The 26,851-nt window shown below is 48.5% G+C and overlaps 1 protein-coding gene across 5 annotated transcripts; it reads right to left on the reverse strand.

Annotated features, from left to right (window-relative positions):
- Window positions 1–1,174: 1,174 nt before the first annotated feature.
- On the reverse strand, window positions 1,175–26,810 carry HYOU1 (hypoxia up-regulated 1). Of its 5 annotated transcripts, XM_079928947.1 has the most exons (27): window positions 12,802–12,907; window positions 12,343–12,427; window positions 11,867–11,964; window positions 11,534–11,627; window positions 11,277–11,355; window positions 10,967–11,121; window positions 10,767–10,843; window positions 10,143–10,324; window positions 9,783–9,898; window positions 8,464–8,656; window positions 8,116–8,250; window positions 7,872–7,954; window positions 7,626–7,758; window positions 7,267–7,454; window positions 6,900–7,038; window positions 6,309–6,369; window positions 6,075–6,154; window positions 5,496–5,681; window positions 5,180–5,352; window positions 5,013–5,100; window positions 4,761–4,883; window positions 4,480–4,613; window positions 4,315–4,399; window positions 3,426–3,666; window positions 3,284–3,331; window positions 2,966–3,016; window positions 1,175–2,832 (listed from the first exon to the last, which is right to left on the reverse strand). In XM_079928947.1, exons 3-27 carry the CDS (start codon window positions 11,955–11,957, stop codon window positions 2,771–2,773), a joined length of 2,997 nt encoding a protein of 998 aa, XP_079785073.1. In that variant the 5' UTR covers window positions 11,958–11,964; window positions 12,343–12,427; window positions 12,802–12,907; the 3' UTR covers window positions 1,175–2,770. The 5 variants fall into 5 exon arrangements, with proteins under 5 accessions (XP_079785073.1, XP_079785075.1, XP_079785076.1 ...); XM_079928949.1 differs by lacking the exons at window positions 12,343–12,427; window positions 12,802–12,907 and adding an exon at window positions 26,753–26,810; XM_079928950.1 differs by lacking the exons at window positions 12,343–12,427; window positions 12,802–12,907 and adding an exon at window positions 12,940–13,107.
- Between the last annotated feature and the right edge of the window lie 41 nt (window positions 26,811–26,851).

The following is a 26,851-nucleotide window of genomic DNA, read 5'->3' on the forward strand; positions in this document are numbered from 1 at the left end:
CATTGAGGAACCTTAAATGCATGTTACTGAGCGAAAGAAACCAACCTGGAAAGACTACATACTGTATGACTCCAACTACATGACATTCTGGAAAGGGCACAACTATGGAGACAGTAAAAAGATCTGTGGTTGCCAGGAGTTAACGGGGAGGGAGGGATGGATTTGCAGGCCACAGAGGATTTTTAGAGCAGTGAAAGTACTCTGTATGACATGTTAACGGATACGTTTCATTATCCATGTGTCGGAACCCAAAGAATGCACAATGCCAAGGGTAAACCCCAATGTAAACTTTGGGTGATAATGATGTGTAGGTTCACAGATCATAACAAACGTCCCTCTGGTGTGGGATGTTGATACTGGGGTTGGCTGAGTATGTATGGAGCCGGAGGGTATACAGGAACTGTGTACTTTCTGCTCAATTTTGCTGTGAAACTAAAACTGCCCTTAAAAAAAGTCTATTGGGAAACAAAAAGAGACTTGCAGGTTCAAAACTTGTCTGAATTGTTCAACCTTTAGAGAAAAACATAAACTTCATGGTCATTTTTTTATTCAACTGCTTAGACACGTGACTGATTAATGACTAGGGACTTCCCTGGTGGCACAGTGGATAAGACTCCACGCTCCCAATATAGGGGACTCAGGTTCAATCCCTGGTCAGGGAACTAGATCCCACGTGCATGCCACAACTAAGAGTTTGCACAACTAGTAGCCCACCTGCCTCAACTAAGACCTGGTGCAACCAAAAAAAAAAAAAAAAAAAGACTGAGGCCGTTGTTGATAATAATTAATGATTACAGTGATTTTCCTTTGGTAAAACATGGCTCCATTATAACTGATGAACAACCCAAATTAACTGTGCTACGAGTAATGAAGCTCTAGCAACACATTCATGTATCAGGGTAATAACGCAAGGGTCATTGGGTCAGAATTAAGTTCAAACCTAGCTGAGTCACCTGATACCTCTGATTCCTTGGACCTCTGAACCTCTATGAACTGCTGATTTCTTATTTGTAAAATGAGGTTGTTACCTTAAGAATGGATTATTACCTAAAAATAGCTGGAATATAGGGATCCAAATGATGTCAGGGGAAAAATAAAACCAGTTTTGTTCTCATGAAGAAAAATTATATACATGAATCTAAGTGTAAGTCTAAAATGTCTAAAATGTCTAAAAAGTCTAAAAATCTAAGTCTAAAATGTTAATGATGTTTTGGTGGTAGTATTATAGGCAATTTTGTTATTCAAACTTCTACCTTCCAAATTTTCCATTATAAACATGCATTATTTATATTCAAGAAGTAAACATATTTTAAAAAATTCACAGCACAAAAAACTGTAGAAAATATTTTATTGAAACAGCTTTTCAATTAACAATGGAGCAAAGTACAACTTGACTCAAAGCTGTCCAACCAGCCTCAACTGCTAGTGAAACAACTCAAACATACAGGACAGGGTAGGACACTTGGGTCACATTTCTGCCAATGTGGCAAAAAAAAGAAAAAAAAGAGGAAAACAACACAAGAGACAGACACAAGCAGGCTCCCCCTTGTCCTGGGAGTTGGGGTGGCAGCCCTGGCCCCTGCTACAGATGGGATCCTGGAGGGCAGGCTGCCCAACACCAGTGTGGTGGGTAAAAGGGCCCCCATCCCAGCAGAGCAACACATTAATAAGAAAGGCCAACCTGTACCCTCTTCCTTCCCCTCACAAGGCCTGCCTCCAACAGAGCGAGGTGGCATTTTTACATTCACGCCATGGTCTCTCCTGCCCCCAGGGTCTTAGGACAGGGGCTCACAGTAGAAAGCACATTTTGGTCAGCCCAGGGGGCCCGGAAGTGAGGGAAAGGCTCTGTCTGAGAGGGCAGAACAGAAGCGGAGAGAATGGGGGCAGGAAGTCAAAGGGCCAATGAGTACCAGGCTACTAGGAAGATGCAGTTTTCAGCAGTGCTTGCAGGACGCTGGCATCCTGTGCCAGCCACTGCACACAGCTTTCCTAGGCCCGAGTCCACAGGCTGGGGAGCTACAGGGTTTTCACACATCTCACTCCCTGCAGAGGCAGCTGGATTCCCTTCTTCACCTTCTCCCTGCCTACTCTGGCCACCGGGGGTTTGTACGTGTGGGTGGGAGTCGACCTAGATTGACTTAGGCAGTCCAGATGGAAGGGCTCTGGCCTAGAGGCAGAGGACTGCCCAACTTGCAAGAGGAAGCCAAGGAGACCCAGGGGAGGAGGCATGGGGGCGGGGGTTTTTAGAGAAAAAACCCTGGAGGAGGCAAGAGCACAGACAGGCGCTCAGAAATCAAACCTGGTAACCAAGGCTCTGCAGACACTGGCCTGTGTGGCATTGATCTCGTGGTGGAGGAGGGAGGGAGGGAGGGAAGGATGACCAGAAAAGACTGGAGACCCTCTAATAAGCCAGGACACCCTTCCCACTACCAGGTCTGTCAACCAACTACCGATGGCCATCCTCTCACCTACCCACAGGCGAAGAATTAAGACCTAATAGTGATTTTTCCCAAACTAGGGCCTGGATGGGTAGGGAACCAGAAGGTGGGATTGGGGAATGGAACAATTTCAGTTTTAACCACAGAACTACTCCAGAAGAACTGGTGAGCTGTCCCTTCCTCCCCCTTCTCCACACCTCCAATCACAGGTGAGAGAAGAGGAACTTAAGCCTCTGAGGGCGGGGCCAACCCCTCCCCCAGCCCTTGGTGTTTAATAAATAGAGGTGGTAAGAGAAGGGGGCGGGGACGAGTGGGGAACTGGGAGGCAGGGGTTATAGTTCATCATTCTTCAAAGTTGGCTTCTGTCCTGTAGGCTGCTCCTTCTGTTCAGATTCTGGTGGGAGTTGGGGGAGAGCAAAGGAGCAAAAGCAAGTGAGATGGAGGGAACGGGCCCAGTTCTGGGCAGGCATCTCCCCCCAGACCCTGCTAGGCTTCCCGGTACCCCCCATCTCCCACTCTGCCCTCACCTGCTGCGGGACCCCCTAACTCCAGAGGTTCAGAGTCTGCCGGTTCAGATCCTGCTTTCGGGAAGGAATGGGTTAGTGTCTGCAAAGGAAGGAAGGGGCTAACGGAGGGGATGGCAAACTTTTCCTGCAAAGAGCCAGATAGCAAATATTTTAGGATTTGTGAGCCACACTAGGTCTCTTTCCATATTTCGTTTTTGGAAATAACCTTCTAAGGCCGTTCACTGCTCACAGGCCGTCTGCAAAGAGGCTGTACCTGCAAGTTTGCCGACCCCTCAGCTAAGTGATGCCCGTATTCCCAATCAGTTTCCCCCAACTCACGAGTCTCTTGCTCAGGCTCTGAGATGGGCTTTGCATCTTCAGTCTGGCCTGGAGGGAAACCAGGAGGAAAATGTAGTCCCGGGAGGGAAAGCAAAGCTTCTTGCTGCCCAGTAGCACCTGGAACCAGGCACCCTGCCCTCACCTGCTGGAGGGATGACCTTGTCCCCCTGGTCACTGGCACTGGCATTGAGGGGAGGCTCTGCCCGGGTCCCATTCTTGTCCTTGGGCCGGGGCCGGGGCTTGGCAAACTTGGCCTTATTGAGCAGATACTGCACCTCTCGGTCCAGGGCCATCATCTTGGCCTCGATGTCTTTTGAGAGCAACACGGGCTTCTCTGTGGCAGGAAGCTTGGCCTGCTCGGCCACGGTTGCATTCTTCCAGGCCTGTGGGCGAGGACAGGCTCAGAGCCAGCCACGGACATGGCAGACGCCTCTGTCCCAGGTGAAATACACCCCCCAACAAACCACAGGCTCTTCCCCCAGACCCCAAATCACTGCTGCCCGTGGCCGTCAGCCCCAGAAGTAAGCAGACCCCTCAGAATGGCATTCGAGACTGTCCACATGGGAGTCCCAAACTACACGTTTCTGGCTTACATCCTATTACTATGGACTAACTACAGCTGAACCTCTTAATTATTTTCTCCTTCTCTCTCCACTTCTGAGCTCTGGCTCAAAAAAAAAAAACGTCCCCACATTCAAAACAGTTTCTGCTTCTCATGACAAGTCATTCTCCCCTCCCCAAACCCTGGCCCACCTTCTGCATCCAGCTCAAGTCCCAGCTCCTCAAAGCAGCTTTCTCTAACCTCACGGGGATGGGCTCTGTCGCTCGTCTGGTTGACGACTCATGGCTATGACTCTAGTCTGGGACTAATCCGACACGGCCTCAAACGCAACCATCTTCTGCCTTCCGGATTAGCTGTCAAGCCCGGACGCAGAGGCTGCCAGCTCTCCGTTTCTCCGTATCTCCCACACTGCCTAGGACAGCCCACCTCACCAGGTAAGTCTCCAGTTAAGTATTTACACGGGGATTACCCAGGTCTCGTTGATGACTTTCTCTAACGTTGTCATCTCCACCTCCGTGAAGATCTGGTCCATCTCTGGGATGAGCCGGGCTCCCCTGCAGCCAGAGAGGAGACCATCAGTCCAGGAGGGACAGGGCGGGACTGAATGAGGAAGAAAAGCGAAGGGGCCGCTCACGTGAGGAACATGCTGGAATGGTTGAGGAGGTTATCGAGGGCAGACAGCCGCTCGGGCCACTTCTTGCGCTCTTCCACCCGGAAAAACAAGCCTTGACACAGCTTCCTCAGCTCGGCCAGCTTCTCCTTCAACATCTGATGGATGTGGGGAAGGGAGAGGGCAGAGGGTTGAGGGGATGACATGTCAGCCCTGGAGCCAGCCCTGCATCCTCCGTTATAGCCTCGCACCCCAGCTCTCCTCCCTTTCCCATCCGGCCCGCCATGTCCTGGGAGGTCCCTCACCACTGTGGTGGCCCCAAAGCCCTCATCCTCCAGCCAGGTGGACGCGGCATGGAGTCTCCCAGAGATGTCCTCACGCTGCTCCTCGGTAGACACTTCCTGATACTCAGGCTGGTACAGCTTGTCCTGGGGAGGTGCACAAGAGCACAAGCATGCAGCAGGCCCTGGGGGCAAGGCTCATGGAGCAGGACCCCCTCCCTGCTCCCCAGTCCCACACACAGGGCCTGGGGCAGGTGTGCTTCCCACCCGACCAACCTGTGTCTCAAAGATGAATGCTTCCAAGCTGTTGGCTGCTTTTTCCCGTTCCTGCTTCTCTAAGTCCCGGAGCGTCAGGTCCTGGAGTCTGTGGACAGGGGCGGCAGGCATGAGGGGCTCCATTCCACACCCTGGGCACCCTCTGCACACTCGCAGCCTTTACTCACTTCTGGGCCGAGCGGGCCAGCTCATCCTGGCGCAAGTCAGGCAGGTCCAGGACTACCAGCTCCACCCCAATCTCCTCCACCATTCTCTGCTTCCGGGCCGGCTTCTGCTTCTTTTCTTCCTCCGGGGCTGGAGGGACACCCTCAGCCCCTGCCTCACCCTTCTCACTTGGCTTCTGGGGTGAAGAGACCAAGATGTCAGGGCAAGTGTTGGCCCTTCTACCCTCCACAGGCAGGGCTCTGGGGGCCAAGAAGCAAAGCAGGCACCTGTCCCATTAACCACTGGGTCCAGGCTGGCCTCACTCTGCCTAGAGCTCACCTGGGCCTCGGGCTTTTCCCCGTTGTCTTTCTCTGCGGCCTTTTCTCCCTCAGGGGCTGCATCCCCCTTAGGCTCAGGGGGTGGGGGTGGAGAGGTGTCTTCTGTTGGGGCCTCAGCTTCCTCCCTGGGCTCTGCTTGCTCTCCAGGCTCAGCCTTGCTCCCCTCAGCAGGCCCCTCCTCCTCCTCCTGGGAAATAATCACAGACACGCCCACCCACAATAGTCACTAGCAGAGCCTAGGGATCAGGACTGGCTCTGCTTTGAGGGGCTCACCGCCCATGACACAGCTTGGGCGAGACAGAGGACGACTGTATGGAAATTGGCAGCAGGCATCTGGACTGCAGCAGTCTAGCTGGACAAAGGAAAAGCGTTTGGAGATGAGGGTGGGCCTTGGAGCTCAAGCACAGGGACGGCTCAGAGTCCAGAGGAGGGTGTGGTGAACTCGGCCTGGGCTGAGAGGAGGGGTAGGTCTATCACATCCTAGGCAGCTGAGATGCCCACTCCAACCCCCTGTCCCTGCTGCCTCCGCCTGGTCCCACGCACCATCCTCCATGCTCCCTTGGCTCCATCCTGGCCTTACCTGGACAGTGTCAGTACCATTCTCTTTAGTATCTTGTGCGGCGCCACCTCCAAACAGGCTGGAGATGGTGTTGCCAAGTTCTAGAAAGAAGAAAAGCCAAAGACTTAAAGGGGACCACAGCATTGACTCCACCCCCAACCCCAGGGCATGGCCCGCCCACCTCCCCGAAGTGCACACAAATACACCCTCTCACAGACACACACACACATACACGTGTGTGCACACTCATCTTACTGGTCAGAGTAGATTCCTCTTCTGGGCTGTCCTCCACCAGCGTCTCAAACACAGACTCCACCTGAAGACAGGGATCCGAGGTGAAGAAATGCACACGCTAAGCCACCTTTTCCCCACAAACACCCTGCCTGGCGGGTGACTGCTAGGCACATCCAAGTGACTTCCAGGTGTGCCAGCCTGTTCTCTCACCTGCCTCCTTCTACGGGCTCTTGGATGGAGTCACCGCCAGCCCTGTTGATTATGAGCCCTTTCAGGAGGGGACCGTAGCTCCTCCTCCGCCCACCCTCACACTTCTCCACTCAACCAAATGGGCCGTTACTGCCCCAGTATGTTCTAAAAGATATTAACCCCCAGAACCATCCTTTAAAGACAGGTTTCTCAACCATGCTACAGATCCTGAAACTTATAACATCCACGAGCATTTACAGGCTCTGAGACGGCCCATACCAGGTCCCTGGTTAGCTTTGTTTAACCTAAGGTTTACCCAACTCCAGAACCCGTTTATCACGTTCTAATACCATGAGGAACTGCTCTGGAAAAGGCTGCTGGGGCCTGGGCCCCCGCCCTGCACACGGGGTCTCCTGCTCTCACCCTGTCGAGGCTGAGCACGCCACTCTCATCCAGGTTGAAATGAGCCTTGATACCCTTCGACTCATAGTCGGGATACTTCTTGAAGCTCTCACCCACACCTTTTAGCTTCACCGTGGTCAGATTCTGGGAGCCAAATACCCTGGGTGGGGAGGAGAGAGCCGTTAAGGGGAGCCCCCCCCCCCAGCTCTAGCCTACACAGCCTCCCAGCATGAGATGCGGGGCCCTCCCTGAGGACACCCTCAGGATGGAAGCTCCTCCCGGAGGAGAAGCTCAGCCCAACCCCAAGCCCACAGCCTGCTTCCCCTGTGTCCCCCTCAGACCCCAAGCCCTCCCTCCCTGGAGCCCTCCCCCTGCCCCACCCCCTCACCGAAGATCCTCAGGCCCCAGGAAGCCCAGGTCACCATAGTTGATGTGGAAGCTGAAGTCATGGTTGTAGCGGTTGAAGGTGATGACTTTGCGTTGAGGGTAGGGCCCCATCCGGCAGAAGAGGACGCGCTTATTGTGCTTCAGGCTGCGAACTCCAGGCTCCTCCTCCACTTCCCTCGTGAACTCCACCTACGCGGCAGGCAGAGGGGAGGTACGCTGGAGGAGCAGAGGAGGGTCTCGGGGAAGAAGGGCGGGGAACACCAATGGCAGGAAGACAGACGGACAGTCTAGAGGAGGCAGGGGAGACGGCCCTGGGAGAGGTAAAGGGAGCCTGTCACCCCATCAGACAGGCTTACTCACCAGGATGGGGTAGATGGCCGCGTCTCGGACAACAAACGGCTTCACCTTGAAGGCTTTGCTGAGCGCCGCTGCCTGGTACACAGCGCCCATGGCGGCGGCTTCATCGGCGTTGATGTTCTTGCCCAGCTCCTCCCTGTGAGCATCCCAAGCCTCAGCACCACCCACCTGCAGCTCCCAGCCTGGTCCCCGCCCCCCAGCCCTCCAGCCCCCCCCCAGCCCTCCAGCCCCCCAGCCCCCCACACTCACTTGCCCACAGCCTTCAGCAGCACCTCCTGAACTTTGGGCACCCGAGTGGCCCCCCCCACTAGGATGACCTGCTCAATCTCATCCTGCAGGGGGAGAGAGAACGGGAGATGGATGGGTCAGCCCGAGTTAACCCTCCTCCTCAGCACCGACTCCTCCCTGATGTTCCCGCTCCCTCCTTCTTGCCACCTCATCACTTTCTATCCCACCTGCCTCCCCGCCATGCCCTCCTCGACGACCCCCTCACCAGCTTCATCTCGGCACTCTGCAGGGCCTGCTGCACGGGCCCAGGCACCCGCTCAAACAGGTCTGCACACAGCTCTTCAAACTCTGCCCGAGTCACCTTCGCCTTGAAATCCACGTCATCCATCAGGCCCTCGATCTGCGGGAGGATGAGGAGGGTCAGAGTTCTCACCCAGGTCCTGCTCTCTGAGTGAGCAGGTCAGACACCAAGGGAACAGGACTTTGGGAGGATGGAAGGAAGCACAGGAAGAAGGGATGGGCCACACCAGGCACAAGGAGTCTAGCTTGGGGTGGCGCGATCCTCCACCCTCTGGGTGGGGAGTATTTGCCCTCAAGCAGCACATGTGAGCACCTGGGCCATGTGATCGGCATTGGCGCTCAGGATGGTCTTGAGTCGATTGGCCTCACGCAGCAGCTTGGCCATAGCGCGGGGGTTCTCCCGCACGTCCTTCGCTCTCTGGCCCTTGCGCTGCTCGTTGAAAATCCCGGCCAGGTGCTCACGCAGCCGGAGCTCCATCTCCAGGCCCCCCAGGGTGCGGTCAAACCTGTGCAGGAAAGGGAACAGGGAAAAGCATGAGGAACACACAGGGCTCCTTCATCTGCACAGAACCTGGCCTTCACCCACACGGCTGACACCTCACAGCGACAGGCATCTGCCCATTCATTCAACTGTACCTACTGGGCATCAAACTATGTATTTGTCTCTGGAGATGCAACTGTGAGAAGAAAAAGACAAGACAAGCCCCCTGTTGTCAAAGAGTTTATAATCCAGCAACCAGATAATCATATAAATGTGAAATTTTAACCAACCTATGTGTTATAACAGAGAGACAAACAACACCACTAAACACATATATGGAAAATTTCAGCTATTTAGGGAAGTCAGGAAAAGTTCTGTGAATAAGTGATGCTTGAGCTGAAACCTGAAGGATGAGTTGAGATTAACTAGGTGAAGAGAAAAGAACATTCTAGACAGAGGGAAAAGCATGCATAAAAACTGTGAGGTGAGAGAGAGTGCGGTGTGTAAGTTCCATGGAGCGCAAGGATGGCTGGAGCTCAAAGAGCAAGAGGTTCAGGGTCAGAGCCAAGCAGGAGGAGCCCGGGAGCACACAGGCATAGCCTCATAGGCCAAGGCAAAGGTTTGAAGCCACTGTAGGGTTTTTAAAGAAACGAGATACAGTCAGGTTGGCATTTTGAAAAGAACCCTCTGGCTGAGATGCGGAGAAAAGAACTGGAGGGAGGCCACACTGGCAGCGGGGAGATCTTCAATTCTGCAGGTAAGAGGCGATGGTGGTTTGGACTAGCACAGAAGCAGTAAAGATGGACAGGAAAGAATGGGTTCGTGAAATAAGATAACGCCAGTGATAAGTAAACTGGGAATAACAAGAACAAAAAAATAATTGAATCTGACACTCCACATATGGCCTATGGCCTTGTGGGTTTCCTCAGAAGCAGCTTGGGACGTTCCCTGCCCTTCAATCTTTCCAAACTGTCCTCCCCCAATTTCCATCTACCCCTTGCTCTTTGGGAGAGGTACCCTACGATGACTGATGCTTTAACCAGGAGAGCTTTCCTGCAGGGAGCAGGAAAGTGAGGCAGCTGCCCCTCTGAGAAGAAACCCCGGACCGGAGGGTATCTCAGCAAGCAGCCCTCGTCCCAGCACCCACTTACCCCACTCCCCGGATCTGCAGCTGTGGCTGCATCCCTGCGTCCTTAGTCTTCACCGTCTGGTAGGTCACGATGGTGCACACAGTGCTGCCTGCGCCCATGTCATAGAACATGATATTCTGTAGAGACATCAAGGCCACTGTCACAGGAACCTTATTTAACTCCAGGGTGCCTGCCTCCCTGCCTGCAAGGGGCTGTACCAACTCTCAAGTGAAAGCCAAACAGCTCCAGAAGGGGCTGAGGGCTGTTGCCTCATTTTGTTAAGGGCCAGCCACGGAAACAAGATGCAAAATGAGCCAAATGGCCTCCATCATCAGACTCGGCCACCCTGCAAGTCTGGTCAGCAGTTCCTCCCTGGCTCACCTGGGCAGTGCTGTTGATATCTTTCCGGCGGAAGACACCATAGCTGAGGGCAGTGGCAGTGTTGTCGTTGATGAGCTGCAGCACTTTGAGGCCAGCCATGCGCGCAGCCTGCAGCACAGCTCGGCGCTCAGCCTGATTGAAGAAGGCTGGCACGGTGATCACTGCATCCTTGATGGGCTGCTCTACAGGGGACAACAGAACAGAGTTCCCACCAGCTTCAGACCTTAGAGGAGGGTTTCCCAGTCTCAGCACAATTGATGTTTTGGGCCAGATAATTCTCTCTCTTTTTTTCTTGGTGGCACTGTGCGGCATGCAGGACCTTAGTTCCCCCGCCAGGGATCAAACCCGTGCCCCCTGCAGTAGAAGCATGGAGTCTTAACGACTGGACTGCCAGGGAAGTCTCTGGGCCAGATAATTCTTTGGTTTGGGGGGCGGGCCTGTGCCGTCTAGGATGTCTGGCAGCACCCCTGGCTTCTACTTGGTAGATGCCAGTAGCAGTAGCTCCCCGGTTGTGACAACCAAAAATGTCATCAGACGTTGCCAAATATTCCCTGGGAGGCAAAACTACCTCTATTTGAGTCCCTAGGGAACCTGGCTACCACTGGCCCCATCTTGGCCGCTCACCTGCAAAATCTTCAGCCAGAGAACGGGAGTAATTGAGAAGCATGCTGAGGACCTCCTCAGGTGAGAACTGCAGCTGCCTGGGGGAAGGAAGCAGTTAGAGGCAAGGAAAGCCAGGCATCGAGGCAAGGACAATGGTGAGCACATGCCAATGGGGACCCCATCAGGCCCGCTGAGCCCACCCTGCCCAGCAGGGCACTCACGGGCTGATTTGGAAGTACACAGTCTGCCTCTGTGGGTCGAAGCCCAGCTCATGCTCGGGGAAACGAGCTCTGTAAAGGGCCACGTGGGGGTTATTCTCCTGCTTCCCCAGGAGGTTCTGGAAGTATCGCAGTGTAGCCTTTGGATTCTTGATGGCCTGAGAGGAGGTAAAGGAGAAGCAGAGTATTAGGCTCCCAAGCTGGCCATCACCTACCTCCTACCTCAGAGATCGATCAGGGAACAGACTCTGAGGTCTGTTACCTCCTCTCCTCTGCCCACTGCTTCTGGGAAGGGGGCGGGCTACTAGCTCACCATGCTTGCTGCACTGTCTCCAAAGAATCTTTCATTTTCTTTCAGGGTCACAGTCACTGGGGTTTTCCTCCGGGATTCCCTGTGGAAAAGAGACAATGGGACCAGGTGTCTATGGCAGGGTGTGTTCTCAGGAGCCTCAACACCGCACATACAATCAATCGTGCAGACACCAAAGTCTGCCGCGGGCACTACGAAGAACACACTGTGGCTTGGGGCGCAGACTCCCTTTCCCCACCCGACCCTGCGGCCGCCCTCACTTGTTCAAGACAATCTCCATGGGCACTCCAGGCTTGACAATGGCCACCTTCATTGACTCACTGCCCAGGTCCACAGACATCACTGCCAGCGTGTCTGAAGGGGAAACAGATTGTCAATTAGCCCCTCTTCCCCCACTTCCTGAGGCCCCGCTAATCAAAGCACACTGCTTTCCATGGAGAAAGTAAGACAGCAATGGACAAAGAAAAAGGTCTGGGTCTGGCAACCTAAGAGTCCAGAGTTTCCCACCACCAGCTTCTTTCTGCCTTCCCACCACGTATCATCCAACATTCACTCATTTATATTTCTTTCGATGCCTCTTTTGGGGTACACACCACTCAGTGCCAACAGGTCTGCCAAGAGCACTGCCATCAAGGCCCAACAGGCTAGCCTCCTCGGCCTCTGCCTCCTGACGGTGGCTGCCATTGTGTCTCTGGGGGAGGAGAAAAACAACACTTGTAACTGGATGCCCTGAGTGAAGGAGGCAGAACCTCATCCAGAACAGAGAAGCTTTAAGATTCATACCTACTCGCTCCTCACCCAGGGCAGAGCAGTCTACATCCCCTCCCCTCCCTCCCAATGAGAACCAAGCACTCTCAGCATCCTCAGAAGTGCCCACACAAAGGCCCAGGTGAAACAGCAGAGATCCTGGCCGCCAGCCACCACATCCCTAAATAAACGTAACAGGACAGGAGAAAGGAGACCAGGGCCTTCCGTCCACAGCATAGGCAGCAACTGGCGCACCCCAGCACTGCCCCTGCTGTCAGACACCTGGGGTGCGGCCAGGGATCCCCGCCCAGGACTCAACTACCTTCCTACACCTGGAGCTCCCCTGCTGGCGGAGAAAGCCGGGCCGGACCTGGACGGGAACTGAGAGATGGTGACGTTGGGCGAGGCTGGGGTGGAAGAAGGGCCTGTCTCATCGTCAGCATCCCTTCGGGTTGTCCCGCCCGCTCCCCTTCTCCATCCCATACCAGGCCCCGCTGCCTACTCAGACGCTGTGCCTGGAACGGTAAGGTTCCGCACCGTTGGGTACAGAGTACCCCGAGTTCACCTAAGCCTCACCAGCCGAAGACGGCGGCTCTCACTCCCGGAAATGGGTTCCGGCCCACCCCTAAGACGTGGGGGCGCCCCGGGGACCGAGATGCAGGGCCAAGCGCACCGGCGTTCTTGCGGCCCTCACTCCCACTACCGACCCGCCCCCGGAGCTAGCACGCTGCCTCCTCCAGGAGGGGTGGCCGGTCCCCATCGCCATCCCCACCCTCGCTACCTCTTGCCTCCGCTCCTGTGGTCCCAGCTCTGGGACAAACGCGGCGGCCGATGGACCCACGAGGCCAGCAGCGCGCCCCTCAAGCCCGCGCCCTTCACAACTCCCCTCGGTTTGCAAACTGTTACATTAGCCACCAACCTCCCGGCGGCGTCTAGCGAACCAGCCGGCCCCGGACGCGGCGTGCGCTCATTGGAGCCTCCGGCGCCCGGCCCTGCGCCGTGGGCCCGGCCCCGCCCCCAGCCGCCGCGGCGCGCGTTCCCATTGGGCCACGTCCTAGGCCCGCCCCCCTCCTCTGTCTCCAGCCGCTCCCGGGGAGGCAGCGGAGGGGCCAGTCAACCAGTTGGAGGAAAACCGCCGATGCTGGCCGTGGATTGGACCACGTCACGCGGCCCAGCGTCAGTCCCGGTGCGCTCGCGGGACTTTTCCGGCCGCGGCGCTGGATGTTTGACTCCCCGGGTCGGGAGTGACCGGTCCCTAGAGCGAGTCGGCGCACGGGCGGTCTCGCGCTCGGCCCTATTCTTCTGGTCATCTGGGAGCTCCGGCCGAGAAGCAGGAAAGATCGGCATCCCCTCCGCAGCCACGCGGAAGAGGCGCTCGCTTGTTGGTCGGTATTCGCTTTGGCTGGAAATCAGAGAATGCGCTTCTGGCTCAGTCCATCTCAACCCCCCTTTGTTTCTTTGCGGAAACTAAAGCCACTAAAGGAGAGATATTCGCTGATGGGTCGGAGATAACGCTTGTGTTCGTGGCAGAAGTTGGCCTGGACTCTTTAATTTGTATGAGAAGGAATATTCCAAACTGCAAATCGCTACACACAAGAGACGCTTTTAATATTTGTGAAGCTGTAATTGGTTAAGCACAGATGCACCACCTCCTGTTTGTCCTCCATTAAAGCTTGTGCACTTTACTTTTTTTCTGAATTAAAGAACCTCGGGCAGGTATTGGCGTTCCTCACTTTCCTCTCTGTACTTAGCAGTCCCATAGAAATATGCACGGTCCTTAAAGCACTTCCTTTTCCCAGTTTTACTGAGATGAGCGCACTTTTCTTAAACGTGGTATCAGTCGCCTTTCTCACGAAATCGACGCCTGGCCTTGCTTCACAGAAGGTTCTCGTGAAGGCCTTGGCTATGACAGCCAGGGCTTGGTTAAGGAACTCTTATCTGTTCCTTTACCTACATTTTTTTTTTTTTTTGCGGTACGTGGGCCTCTCACTGCTGTGGCCTCTCCCGTTGCGGAGCACAGGCTCCGGATGCGCAGGCTCAGCGGCCATGGCTCACGGGCCCAGCCGCTCCGCGGCATGTGGGATCTTCCCGGACGGGGCACGAACCCGTGTCCCCTGCATCGGCAGGCGGACTCTCAACCACTGCACCACCAGGGAAGCCCTCCCTACATTTTTTATGAGGCTTAGGGAGAGTCTGGTGTCTATGCTTAGAAGATAAACCTACTGACAGTACCAGGGAAAGGTCTATTTTCCTTCCCTTTAACAGTTCAGTGTTCAGGTAGCAGAGAAATTGGTAGAAATAGAAATTTGCTTAAAACGGTTTAATTACACAAATAATACACAAATGTAATTTTTTTTTTTTTAAGGCAACGCTGTGTAGCATGCAGGATTTTAGTTCCCCAACCAGGGACAGAACCCGCGCCCCCTGTATTGGGAGCACAAAGTCTTAACCACTGGAGCACCATACACAAATGTAATCTTGAAAAAAGTTCCAATATTCTAGATAAAGCTAAATCCCTTTGATAATATCCACAACCTTACTCTGTCTGAGGTATCTGCTGTTATCAGATGTGTAATATTCCAGGCCTTTTCCTCTGTATTTACATATATGTGTTTTGAAACATGTAGCTGTTGTCTTTTTCTAAATGATAAAATGTTACACAATTAGATTGTTTGCAACTTGCTCTCTTGTTTTTCTTTTTGGTAACTAACAATAAATCATGGAGCATTTTCCATACCAGTACATAAAGATTCACCTTGTTTACTGCTATAGAACATTCCATAGCATGGGGGTTGTTTAGCCATACTGATGAACATAGAAGTTGTCATTTCAGTTCCACAGAGAAAGATTTTGTTTCTCAATAACTGACTCTACTTTTCACCAGCTATCCAGTAGGGTAGATTCTTTCCATCCCTTTCAGAGTATGCATTTTAACATTTATTGGCCCTCTGTCATCTGAAAGCATTGTGCTAGGTGCTGGGGGTCCAGAGATGGGGACGACCTTGTCCTTTCCTTCAGAGAAGTCAGTCTGTTGGGAAACAAGTATGTTCATGGTTTCATGCCCTTGGTAAAAACCTGTTGAATGACTTAATTGGAAGAGTAAGAAAGTCAGTCTCCCCTACTCCTAAGTGAGCTCCCACTCCCAGAATACCCTTGGTGAGAGCACAGTTTGCTGCAGCTACCCTTCTCGACTTGGGTGTCTGTCCCCCTGGGATGTGCAGCAGGTGCAAGTGCTCTGGGAAGTCACCTGTTTTGTTCTCTGACCAGAGAGGAGAATAGCATTTCACAAGGGCAAGGTGTAAAACAATGGGAAATTTTTAATGTAAAACACCTGATTTAGATGAACTAAGACAGCTGAATCCACTAGTTCTCCAGAATAACTTGTAATAACATTTGAGGACTACACCCCTTCCCCCACACTGTGTAGAAACCCAAGGGAAGAAAGTTGCCGTCTTGCAGAACATGTGCCAAACTGACAGAAGACTAAAATGAACACATCAGCCAGAGCACATTCATACATTATAAACCATGCACGTTATGTTATGGGCTGAGGGCAATGTTGATTATGGCGAACATAATCCAGGAGAATTTAAAAAATTTGTTGTCACCCAGTAACCCCATTCTTAGGTGTATATCTAACAAATGTAGAGACTGTTTATAATAGCTTAATTCATAAGGGCCCAAAATTGAATACTGCCCGAATGCCCATCAATAGTTGGATAGATAAATAAATAGTGGTAGATTCACACCATGGAATTCTGTACAGCAATGAAAACAAATGGTCTACTATTACATTCAACAACTTAAATGAATCCCACAAACAATATTGAGTGAAAGAAGCCAGAAGCCAAAGAGCACACAGTTGATGACTTCACCTGTATAAAGTTTAAAATCAGGCAAAATTAAGTTACAGTGATAAAGTTGGGATGGTGCTTACCCTTTCAGGGTAGGAAGAGGGCGTAGGGCAGGCTTTGGGGGATGCTGGTTGCAGTGGCTTTGGGAAAATTCAATGGATTGTAGTATGTACATGTTTCTGTTTACATGTTATACTTCAATAAAAAATTTAAAAATTATTTTGTATGTGTCACACAAAGGACTAGAGGGCTTGATTTTACTGTAACCTTAGGCAGGAGAAGCACCAGGATAAGTTTTTTTTTTCTATTTTTATAAAAATGTTTTTAGAATTACAAAAGAAATGTCTGGTTATTGAAGAAAACTGGAGGAACACAGGAAAAACAAAGAATAAAAACCACTCGAGATAGCCTCATTCACCAGAGGGCAGACAGCAGAAGCAAGAACTACAATTCTGCAGCCTGTGGAAGGAAAACCACATTCACAGAAAGACAGACAAAATGAAAATGCAGAGGACTTTGTACCAGATGAAGGAACAGGATAAAACCCCAGAAAAACAACTAAATGAAGTGGAGATAGACAACCTTCCATAAAAAGAATTTAGAATAATGATGGTGAAGGTGATCCAGGACCTTGGAAAAAGAATGGAGGCAAAGACTGAGAAGATGCAAGAAATGTTTAACAAAGACCTAGAAGAATTAAAGAACAAACACCCAGAAGAATTAAAGAACAAACAAACAGAGATGAACAATACAATAACTGAAATGAAAAATACACTAGAAGGAATCAGTAGCAGGAAAACTGAGGCAGAAGAATGGATAAGTGACCTGGAAGACAGAATGGTGGAATTCACTGCCATGGAACAGAATAAAGAAAAAAGAATGAAAAGAAATAAGATTGAAAAGAAATGAAGACAGCCTAAAAGACCTCTGGGACAACATTAAACTCAACAACATTCACATTATAGGGGTCCCAGAAGGAGAAGAGAGAGAGAAAGAACCTGAGAAAATATTTTTAGAGATTATAGTCGAAAACTTTCCTAACATGGGAAAGAAAATAGCCACCCAAGTCCAGGAAGTGCAGAGAGTTCCAGGCAGGATAAACCCAAGGAGAAACATGCTGAGACACATAGTAATCAAGTTGACAAAAATTAAAGACAAAGAAAAATTATTGAAAGCAACAAGGGAAAAATGACAACATACAAGGGAACTCCCATAAGGTTAACAGCTGATTTCTTCAGCAGAAACTCTACAAGCCACAATTACATTCAACAACTTAAATGAATCATGTAGCTGTTGCCTACAAGGGACTAGCACGATATATTTAAAGTGATGAAAGGGAAGAACCTACAACCAAGGTTACTCTACCCATCGAGGATCTCATTCAGATTCAACAGAGAAAGCAAAAGCTTTACAGATAAGCAAAAGCTAAGAGAATTCAGCATCACCAAACCAGCTGTACAACAAACACTGAAGGAACTTCTCTAAGTGGGAAACACAAGAGAAGAAAAGGACCTACAAAAACAAACCCATAACAATTAAGAAAATGGTAATAGGAACACACATATCAATAATTACCTTAAACGTGAACGAATTAAATGCTCCAACCAAAAGACCCAGGCTCACTGAATGGATACAAAAACAAAACAGCATATATAAGCTGTCTACAAGAGACACACTTCAGACCTAGGGACACTACAGACTGAAAGTGAGGGGATGGAAAAAGATACTCCATGCAAATGGAAATCGAAAGAAAGCTGGAGTAGCAATACTCATAACAAATAAAATAGACTTTAAAATAAAGAATGTTACAAGAGATAAGGAAGGACACTACATAATGATCAAGGGATCAATCCAAGAAGAAGATATAACAATTATATATGCACCCAACACAGGAGCACCTCAATACATAAGGCAACTGCTAACAGCTATAAAAGAGGAAATCAACAGTAACACAATAATAGTGGGGGACTTTAACAGCTCACTTACACCAATGGACAGATCATCCAGGCAGAAAATTAATAAGGAAACACAAGCTTTAAATGACACAATAGACCAGACAGATTTAATTGATATTTATAGGACATTCCATCCTAAAACAGCAGATTACACTTTCTTCTCAAGTGCACATGGAACATTCTCCAGGATTGATCACATCTTGGGTCACAAATCAAGCCTCAGTAAATTTAAGAAAACTGAAATTGTATCAAGCATCTTTTCTGACCACAATGCTATGAGATTAGAAATCAGTTACAGGGAAAAAAACGTAAAAAACTCAAACACATGGAGGCCAAACAATACGTTACTAAATAACCAAGAGATCACTGAAGAATTCAAAGAGGAAATCAAAAAATTACTTAGAGACAAATGACAATGAAAACACAACAATCCAAAACCTATGGGATGCAGCAAAAGCAGTTCTAAGAGGGTAGTTCATAGCAATACAAACCTACCTCAAGAAACAAGAAAAATCTCTAATAAACAATCTAAACTTACACCTAAAGGAACAAGAGAAAAAAGAACAAACAAAACCCAAAGTTAGAAGGAAAGAAATCATAAAGATCAAAGCAGAAGTAAATGAAATAGAAATGAAGAAAACAATAGCAAAGATCAATAAAACTAAAAGCTGTTTCTTTGAGAAGATAAACAAAATTGATAAACCATTAGCCAGACTCATCAAGAAAAAGAGGGAGAGGACTCAAATCAATAAAATTAGAAATGAAAAAGGAGAAGTTACAACAGACACCGCCGATATACAAAGCATCCTAAGAGACTACTACAGGCACCTCTATGCCAATAAAATGGACAACCTGGAAGAAATGGAAAAATTCGTAGGAAGGTATAACCTTCCAAGACTGAACCAGGAAGAAATAGAAAATATGAACAGACCAATCACAAGGAATGAAATTGAAACTGTGATTAAAAATCTTCCAACAGGGCTTCCCTGGTGGCGCAGTGGTTGAGAGTCCGCTTGCCGATGCAGAGGACACGGCTTCACGCCCCGGTCCGGGAAGATCCCACATGCCGTGGAGCGGCTGTGCCCGTGAGCCATGGCCGCTGAGCCTGTGCGTCTGGAGCCTGTGCTCCGCAACGGGAGAGACCACAACAGTGAGAGGCCCACGTACCGCAAAAAAAAAAAAAAAAAAATCTTCCAACAAACAAAAGTCCAGGACCAGATGGCTTCACAGGTGAATTCTATCAAACATTTAGAGAAGCGCTAACACCCATCCTCTCAAACTCTTCCAAACAATGGCAGAGGAAGGAACACTCCCAAACTCATTCTATGAGGCCACCATCACCCTGATACCAAAACCAGACAAAGATGTCACAAAAAAAGAAAACTACAGGCCAATATCACTGATGAACACAGAAGCAAAAATCCTCAACAAAATACTAGCAAACAGAATCCAACAACACATTAAAAGGATCATACACCATGATCAAATGGGATTTATCCCAGGGATGCAAGGATTCTTCAATATACGTAAATCAATCAATGTGATACACCATATTAACAAGGTGAAGGAGAAAAACCATATGATCATCTCAACAGATGCAGAAAAAGCTTTTGACAAAATTCAACACCCATTTATGATAAAAACTCTCCAGAAAGTGGGCATAGAGGGAACCTACCTCAGTATAATAAAGGCCATATATGACAAACCCACAGCAAACATCATTCTTAATGGTGAAAAACTGAAAGCATTTCCTCTAAGATCAGGAACAAGACAAGGATGTCCACTCTCACCACCATTATTCAACACAGTTTTGGAAGTCCTAGCCAGGGCAATCAGAGAAGCAAAAGAAATAAAAGGAACACAAATTGGAAAAGAAGAAGTAAAACTGTCACTGTTTGCAGATGACATGATACTAAACATACAGAATCCTAAAAATGCCACCAGAAAACTACTAGAGCTAATCAATGAATTTGGTAAAGTTGCAGGATACAAAATTAATGCACAGAAATCGCTTGCATTCTTATACACTAACAACAAAAGATCCGAAAGAGAAATTAAAGAAACAATCCCATTCACCATTTCAACAAACAAAATAAAATACCTAGGAATAAACCCACCTAAGGAGGTAAAAGACCTGTACTCAGAAAACAATAAGACACTGATGAAAGAAATCAAAGATGACACAAACAGATGGAGAGATATACCACGCTCTTGGATTGGAAGAAGCAATATCGTGAAAATCACTATACTACCCAAAGCAATCTACGATTCAATGAAATCCCTATCAAATTACCAGTGGCATTTTTTACGGAACTAGAACAAAAAAATCTTAAAATTTGTCTGGAGACACAAATCTACAAACAACAAGTGCTGGAGAGGGTGTGGAGAAAAGGGAACCCTCTTGCACTGTTGGTGGGAATGTAAATTGATACAGCCACTATGGAGAACAGTATGGAGGTTCCTTAAAAAACTAAAAATAGAATTACCATATGACCCAGCAATCCCACTACTGGGCATATACACAGAGAAAACCATAATTCAGAAAGACACATGCACCCCAATGTTCATTGCAGCACTATTTACAATAGCCAGGTCATGGAAGCAACGTAAATGCCCATCGACAGACGAATGGATAAAAAAGATGTGGTACATATATACGATGGAATATTACTCCGCCATAAAAAGGAACGAAATTGGGTCATTTGTTGAGACGTGGATGGATCTAGAGACTGTCATACAGAGTGAAGTAAGTCAGAAAGAGAAAAAAAAACATCGTATATTAACGCATATATGTGGAACCTAGAAAAACGGTACAGATGAACCGGTTTGCAGGACAGAAATAGAGACACAGATGTAGAGAACAAACGTATGGACACCAAGGGGGGGAAAGTGGTGGTGGGGGGAGGGGGTTGTGGTGGGATGAACTGGTAGATTGGGAATGACATGTATACACTGATATGTATAAAATAGATAACTAATAAGAACCTGCTGTACAAAAAATAAATAAAATTCAAAAAAAATAAATAACCACTCACAATTCCATTTTCTAGATTAAATCACTTATAGTATTATAATGTATATCAATCGATACACACTCTTTTACCACGTTCCTATGTCATATTTTTTCTGTCCAGAATTTTCAGTAGATATATTTATGGAATTATAGCATAGAGAAATACAATATTTAATTACCAAGGACTTCCCTGGTGGCACAGTGGTCAAGAATCCGCCTGCCAATGCAGGGTACATGGGTTCGATCCCTGGTCCGGGAAGATCCCACATGCCACGGAGCAACTAAGCCTGTGCGCCACAACTACTGAGCCTGAGCTCTAGAGGCCACGAGCCACAACTACTGAGCCTGCATGCCACAACTACTGAAGCCCACGCACCTGGAGCCCGTGCTCTGCAACAAGAGAAGCCACTGCAATGAGAAGCCCGTGCACCACAATGAAGAGTAGCACCTGCTCGCAAAAACTAGAGAAAGCCTGTGCGCAGCAACGAAGACCCAACGCAGCCAAAAATAATAAATAAATAAATAAAATTTTAAAATTACCAAAATTACTATTTGACAATTAAGATGTTCTTTGTGCTGTTATAAAATTGCAATGGACACATTTATTGATAAATTTTTATGTAACTCTATGCCTTATAATCTACCTAGGATAAATTTCTAAAAGTGGAGGGCTTCCTGGTGGCACAGTGGTTGAGAATCCGCCTGCCAATGCAGGGGACATGGGTGCGAGCCCTGGCCCAGGAAGATCCCACATGCCACGGAGCAAGAAAGCCCGTGAGCCACAACTACTGAGACTGTGCTCTAGAGCCTGCAAGCCACAACTACTGAAGCCCGCGTGCCTACAGACCATGCTCCGCAACGAGAAGCCATGGCAATGAGAAGCCCACGCAGCGCAATGAAGAGTAGCCCCTGCTCACCGCAACTAGAGAACACAACTAGAGAAAGCCCACACACAGCAACAAAGACCCAACGCAGCCAAAAATAAATAAATAAATAAATTTATAAAAGTGGAAATGTGGCCTTAAATTCTGGTTTTTAGGCATTTGATACATATTGCCAAATTGCCCTCCAGAAAGGTTTACCAACATGCACTCCCCAACAGCAGTGGATGACAGCCCCTGTATCCTTACTAACATTAGAATATTAATTCATTTTTAAAGTCTTGGTGGGAATTCCCTGGTGGTCCAGCAGTTAGGACTCTGCGCTTACTAAGATCCCACAAGCTGTGTGGCATGGTCAAAAGGAAAAAAAAATAAAGTCTTGGCATAATGAGTTTTTTTTAACATTTATTAATTTATTTATTTTGGCTGCATTGGTTCTTAGTTGTGGTGCACGGGCTCTTCTTTGCAGCGTGCGGGCTCCATGGCATGCAGGCTCTGCAGTTGTGGCACACGGGCTCTGTAGTTGCGGCGCATGGGCTCAGTAGTTGCGGTGGCATGGGGCTTCTCTCTAGTTGCAGCGCGTGGGCTCCAGAGCGCACGGGCTCAGTAGTTGTGGTGCGTGGGCTCAGTAGTTACAGCGTGCAGGCTTAGGTGCTCTGTGGCACATGGGATCTTAGTTCCCCAACCAGGGATTGAACCCGTGTTCTCTGCATTGGGAGGCAGATTCTTAACCACTGGATCACCAGGGAAGTCCCGGCATTATGAGTTTTAATAAGATGAGGGGGCGGGGGTGATGAGGAGACAAAGGCTTAGGAACATTTCTCAGCTTGCACTGAGATGGGGATTATTATGTGTCAAGGAGAGAAAGCAAGACTTTTGGGGTTCTTGAATTCTATGACTTCATGATCACATAGAAAAATGACTCAGACTTATGAACAAATTTATGGACTTGAGTGTCTTTAAAAAATAACTGATCAGGGCTTCCCTGGTGGCGCAGTGGTTGGGAGTCCACCTGCCGATGCAGGGGACACGGGTTCGTGCCCCGGTCCGGGAGGATCCCACGTGCCGCAGAGCGGCTGGGCCCGTGAGCCATGGCCGCTGAGCCTGTGCGTCCAGAACCTGTGCTCCGCAACGGGAGAGGCCACAACGGTGAGAGGCCCGCGTACTGCAAAACAAACAAACAAAAAAACTGATCCCATAGAATACAGGGCTTTGGAGTCTGCAGACCTGGATTTGTCTGTGAACCCCACTACTTCCTACCTGTGTGATTCTAGGCAAGTTGTTTAGCTCTCCTGAGCCTCAGTTTCGACATCATTTAAAGAGGCATGCTGGTATGTGCCTCACAGGGTTGTTGTCAAAATTAAAGAAGGTGGTAGGGACTTCCCTGGTGGCACAGTGGATAAGACTCCACGCTCCCAATGCAGGGGGCCCAGGTTCAATCCCTGGTCAGGGAACTAGATCCCACATGCATGCTGCAACTAAGAGTTCGTGTGCCACAACTAAGAAGTCTGTGTGCCGCAACTAAGAGCGGGTGAGTTGCAACTAAGGAGCCCTGGAGCTGCAACTAAGGCCCGGTGCAAATAAATAAATAAATAAATAAATAAATAAATAAATAAAAAAGAGCCTGTTTAGTGGTTCCTCTAACTTTAAAAAAAAAAGAAGGTAGTAAAGTGCTTTACACAGGGCTTGGGACATCTTAAGCACCAAATATACATTAGTTAACTTTTTTATTGTTTTTGTTTTTTGTCTAGAGAAATAAAACTAAAAGATGTGCACTATTGCAGTGTTAAAAGCTAGGTTAAGTGCTTTGCCAAGTTCATGGGGAATTTCTCTTTTTGTAGGCTAGATTTTCACAATCAATAATCAGTTAATTGCTTCTTTCTCCTGTTTCATGGTAGCCTTGGAGCCCTGGACTCTCTTATACTGTAAGACCTCTGAGTTTATTTTAGGTTGACCTTCTTGTTCCTAAAGTGGAAACTGCTGCTGGCCTTTTTAGGGGCTAAGAGAAAAAAACCAGACTTTCCAGTAGTCTAAAAAATGGTTTCTTCCCAGAGAGCTAGATGAGGGGGGAAATGATAGAAAATAAAAGCTTGCAGCTAGAACAAGTAGTGTTCCTGTTTTGCTCTAGTGGAAATGACTGCATGGGCTGCAGTTGGCTGAAGGGCAAAAGAAAGGGCATTGCTAGGCAATTCTTGATTCTGAGTTGTGATCTCTTTAATTTCAAGCTAAAGACTTGAGTTGCTTCTTCATGTTTAGTCTCCTCAGAACTCCAGTTCTCAGTATGCAGAACTGTAAGTGAATTTGTACACTCGATCATTTTCTGTGTAGTCAGCCTTCTTATCTTCCTCACTATACTGAAGTTCCTGGATTCAGATAAGCATAACTAAAAGTTAAACCCCGGTGTGTGTTCTGACAAGTGTGGCCTAGCTTTACACCCCAGCAAACCATTTAATTAAAGGTTAGGGAACTGAAGAACTCTTGTTTTATTTCCAAAGGACTTTGATGTTTTTTGCCCGGAGAGAATCACCTGAACCTCTTTGAGACTCTGTTTCTCATCAGAGATAATGATACTTCTGCAGATGGTTGCTATGAAGAATCCATGAAAAGTGAAAGCACTTTGTTATGTATCATTCACTACATGAAATTAAGGACTGGTATCCAGAAAATATGAAAACTCTAATTCAAAAAGATACGTGCACCCCAATGTTTGTAGCAGCACTATTTACAATAGCCAAGACACGGAAGCAAACTAAATGTCCATCGTCAGGGACTTCCCTGGTGGCCCAGTGGTTAAGAATCGCCTTCCAATGCAGGGGACCTGGGTTCGATCCCTGGTCGGGAAACTAAGATCCCACATGCTGCGGGGCAACTAAGCCCAAGCGCCGCAACTACTGAGCCCACGCACTCTAGAGCCTGCAAGCCACAACTAGAGAGAAGCCTGTGCGCTGCAACGCAAGACCGCACCTGCCACAACTAAGACCTGACACAGCCAAATAAATAAATATTAAAAAACAATGTCCATTGGCATACACACACACACACACACACACACACACACACACACACACACACACACTGGAATATTACTCAGCCATAAAAAAGAATGAAATCATGCCATTTGCAGCAACATGGATGGACCTAGATTATCATACTAAGTGAAGTAAATCAGAGAAAGATAAATATCATATGATATCATTTATATGTGGAATCTAAAAAAAGATACAAATGAACTTATTTACAAAACAGAAATAGACTCACAGACATAGAAAAAAAACATGGTTACCAAAGGGGAAAAGGGGGGAGGGATAAATTGGGAATTTGGAGCTAATAGATACACACTACTATATATAAAATAGATAAACAGCAAGGACCTACTGTATAGCACAGGGAACTATATTCAATAACTATAATGGAAAAGAATCTGAAAAAGATATATGTATATGCTGAATCACCTTGCCATACACCTGAAACACTGTAAATCAACTATACTCCAATTATAAAAAAGAAATTAAGGGCTGGATACTGTCAGTCCTGTTTGTCCCCTATGGTGGTGGTCAAACTCCCTGAAGAGCAAGAACCATGTCTTTTTCATGTATATATTCTGGGTATTTAGTACAATGCCAGGAACAGTTAGTAGTGAACACGTGTTGGTCAAAAAGAGGAAAGGAAGGAAGGCAGCAAGTCTGAAGAGGTGCCATGGGTCCTGTGGGGGGCCAGTTATCTGCCTGCGTACCCCCATCAACAAGAAGATCCAGCGCGCGTGGGCCTTACCAGGTTCAGACATCAAAGGAAGATGCTGAGCCTCTACCATTGGACAGTAGGGGGAGCACGCACATCAGCAACAAAGATGCCAGTCTGCTGTTCACATCTCTGCTTCCTTTAACATGTTATCCATAGTCTTAACAACTGACATAACATACGATCTAAAAATTCTAATGAATAGTACAGAATACGCTCAGCAGGTGAAAGCTGGTCCCATCTACTCCCCATTTGTGCTTCTGCCCGCGGATTGAGATCCTGAACTAGTTCCAATACCTGTGTGACAAAGAAGAAAGAGATCTGGGCTGGAAATCAGGCAATCTGTGTGCCTTCCCCTCATTTATTTCTTTAGACAAATGGACACTACCTTTCCCGTCAACACGACCAAGGAGAGGAGGTGATAAGAGGAAAATCATCCACATTCATTGCTTCAACAGAACATGGAGTATCTACCAGGCTCTGTTAGACCTGGTTCCTGATAACCAAGATACAGGCCCTACTCTTTGGGAACTCCGGGGAAGGAATAAAGAGTAAAGTGTTCTGAAAACAAAAAGCTGTGGGGCGCAAGGCTGCAAAAATGAACTTCACAAATACTAACCACATGGCCACTTTTTCATATGCATACTATCTCAAATGACTCTGTGTCCCTCCTGTTTGTAGATTCCTGTGGCACACAAACGGTACACCTGCAGTTTTCCACGTGGACAGTTGGTTTAGCCCGAGTTGGGACTGGTGGGTACCATGAAGCGTCTTAGACACCACTCGTTAAATCACTCAGTGCTCAGAGCTGCGGCTTCAAGGCTCTTTGCTGTGCTCTGCTTACGTGCCATACCCTGCCACTATGGCAATGAGAGAAAACCCAGGTTCTTGGAATTCCTGCCCCATCAGTATTTCCCAGCTTCCTTAAGAAACATGTTTTAGGTGCCCATTACATGCCATGCGCTCAGACAGAGGGACACAACAACGAATATAAGACACTGACTATAGTTCACAATCCGTATCTGGTGGCAGACACAAACCTCTAACTTTAATTCTCTTCTTCTATTGCCGAAAAACCAGTTTCACATACACGGGTTCATTTAGGCCTCAAAACAATCCTATGACGGCAGAAGGTAATTCACCTAGGCACAGCGGGTTACAATTCACAAACCGCGTGACATTTGATCCTCATCTTGATCCCTCATTGCCTGCGAATTTAATAAAGGAGGAAACTGATGCTCAAAGAGGTGAAGGTCTAGCTCTTAACAAGCATTTCAGCCAGTGCACTTACAGAGCCGGCAAAGCCGCAAAATGCGGAGCGAGCGGCGGGCTGCGGACACTGCCTCAAGCGGCGGCGCGCACTCTCCCTGCAGGGGGAAGCTGTCAAGGA

The sequence above is a fragment of the Stenella coeruleoalba genome, assembly GCF_951394435.1.
Source record: "Stenella coeruleoalba genome assembly, chromosome: 8".
In the NCBI taxonomy this organism is placed as follows: Eukaryota; Metazoa; Chordata; class Mammalia; order Artiodactyla; family Delphinidae; genus Stenella; species Stenella coeruleoalba.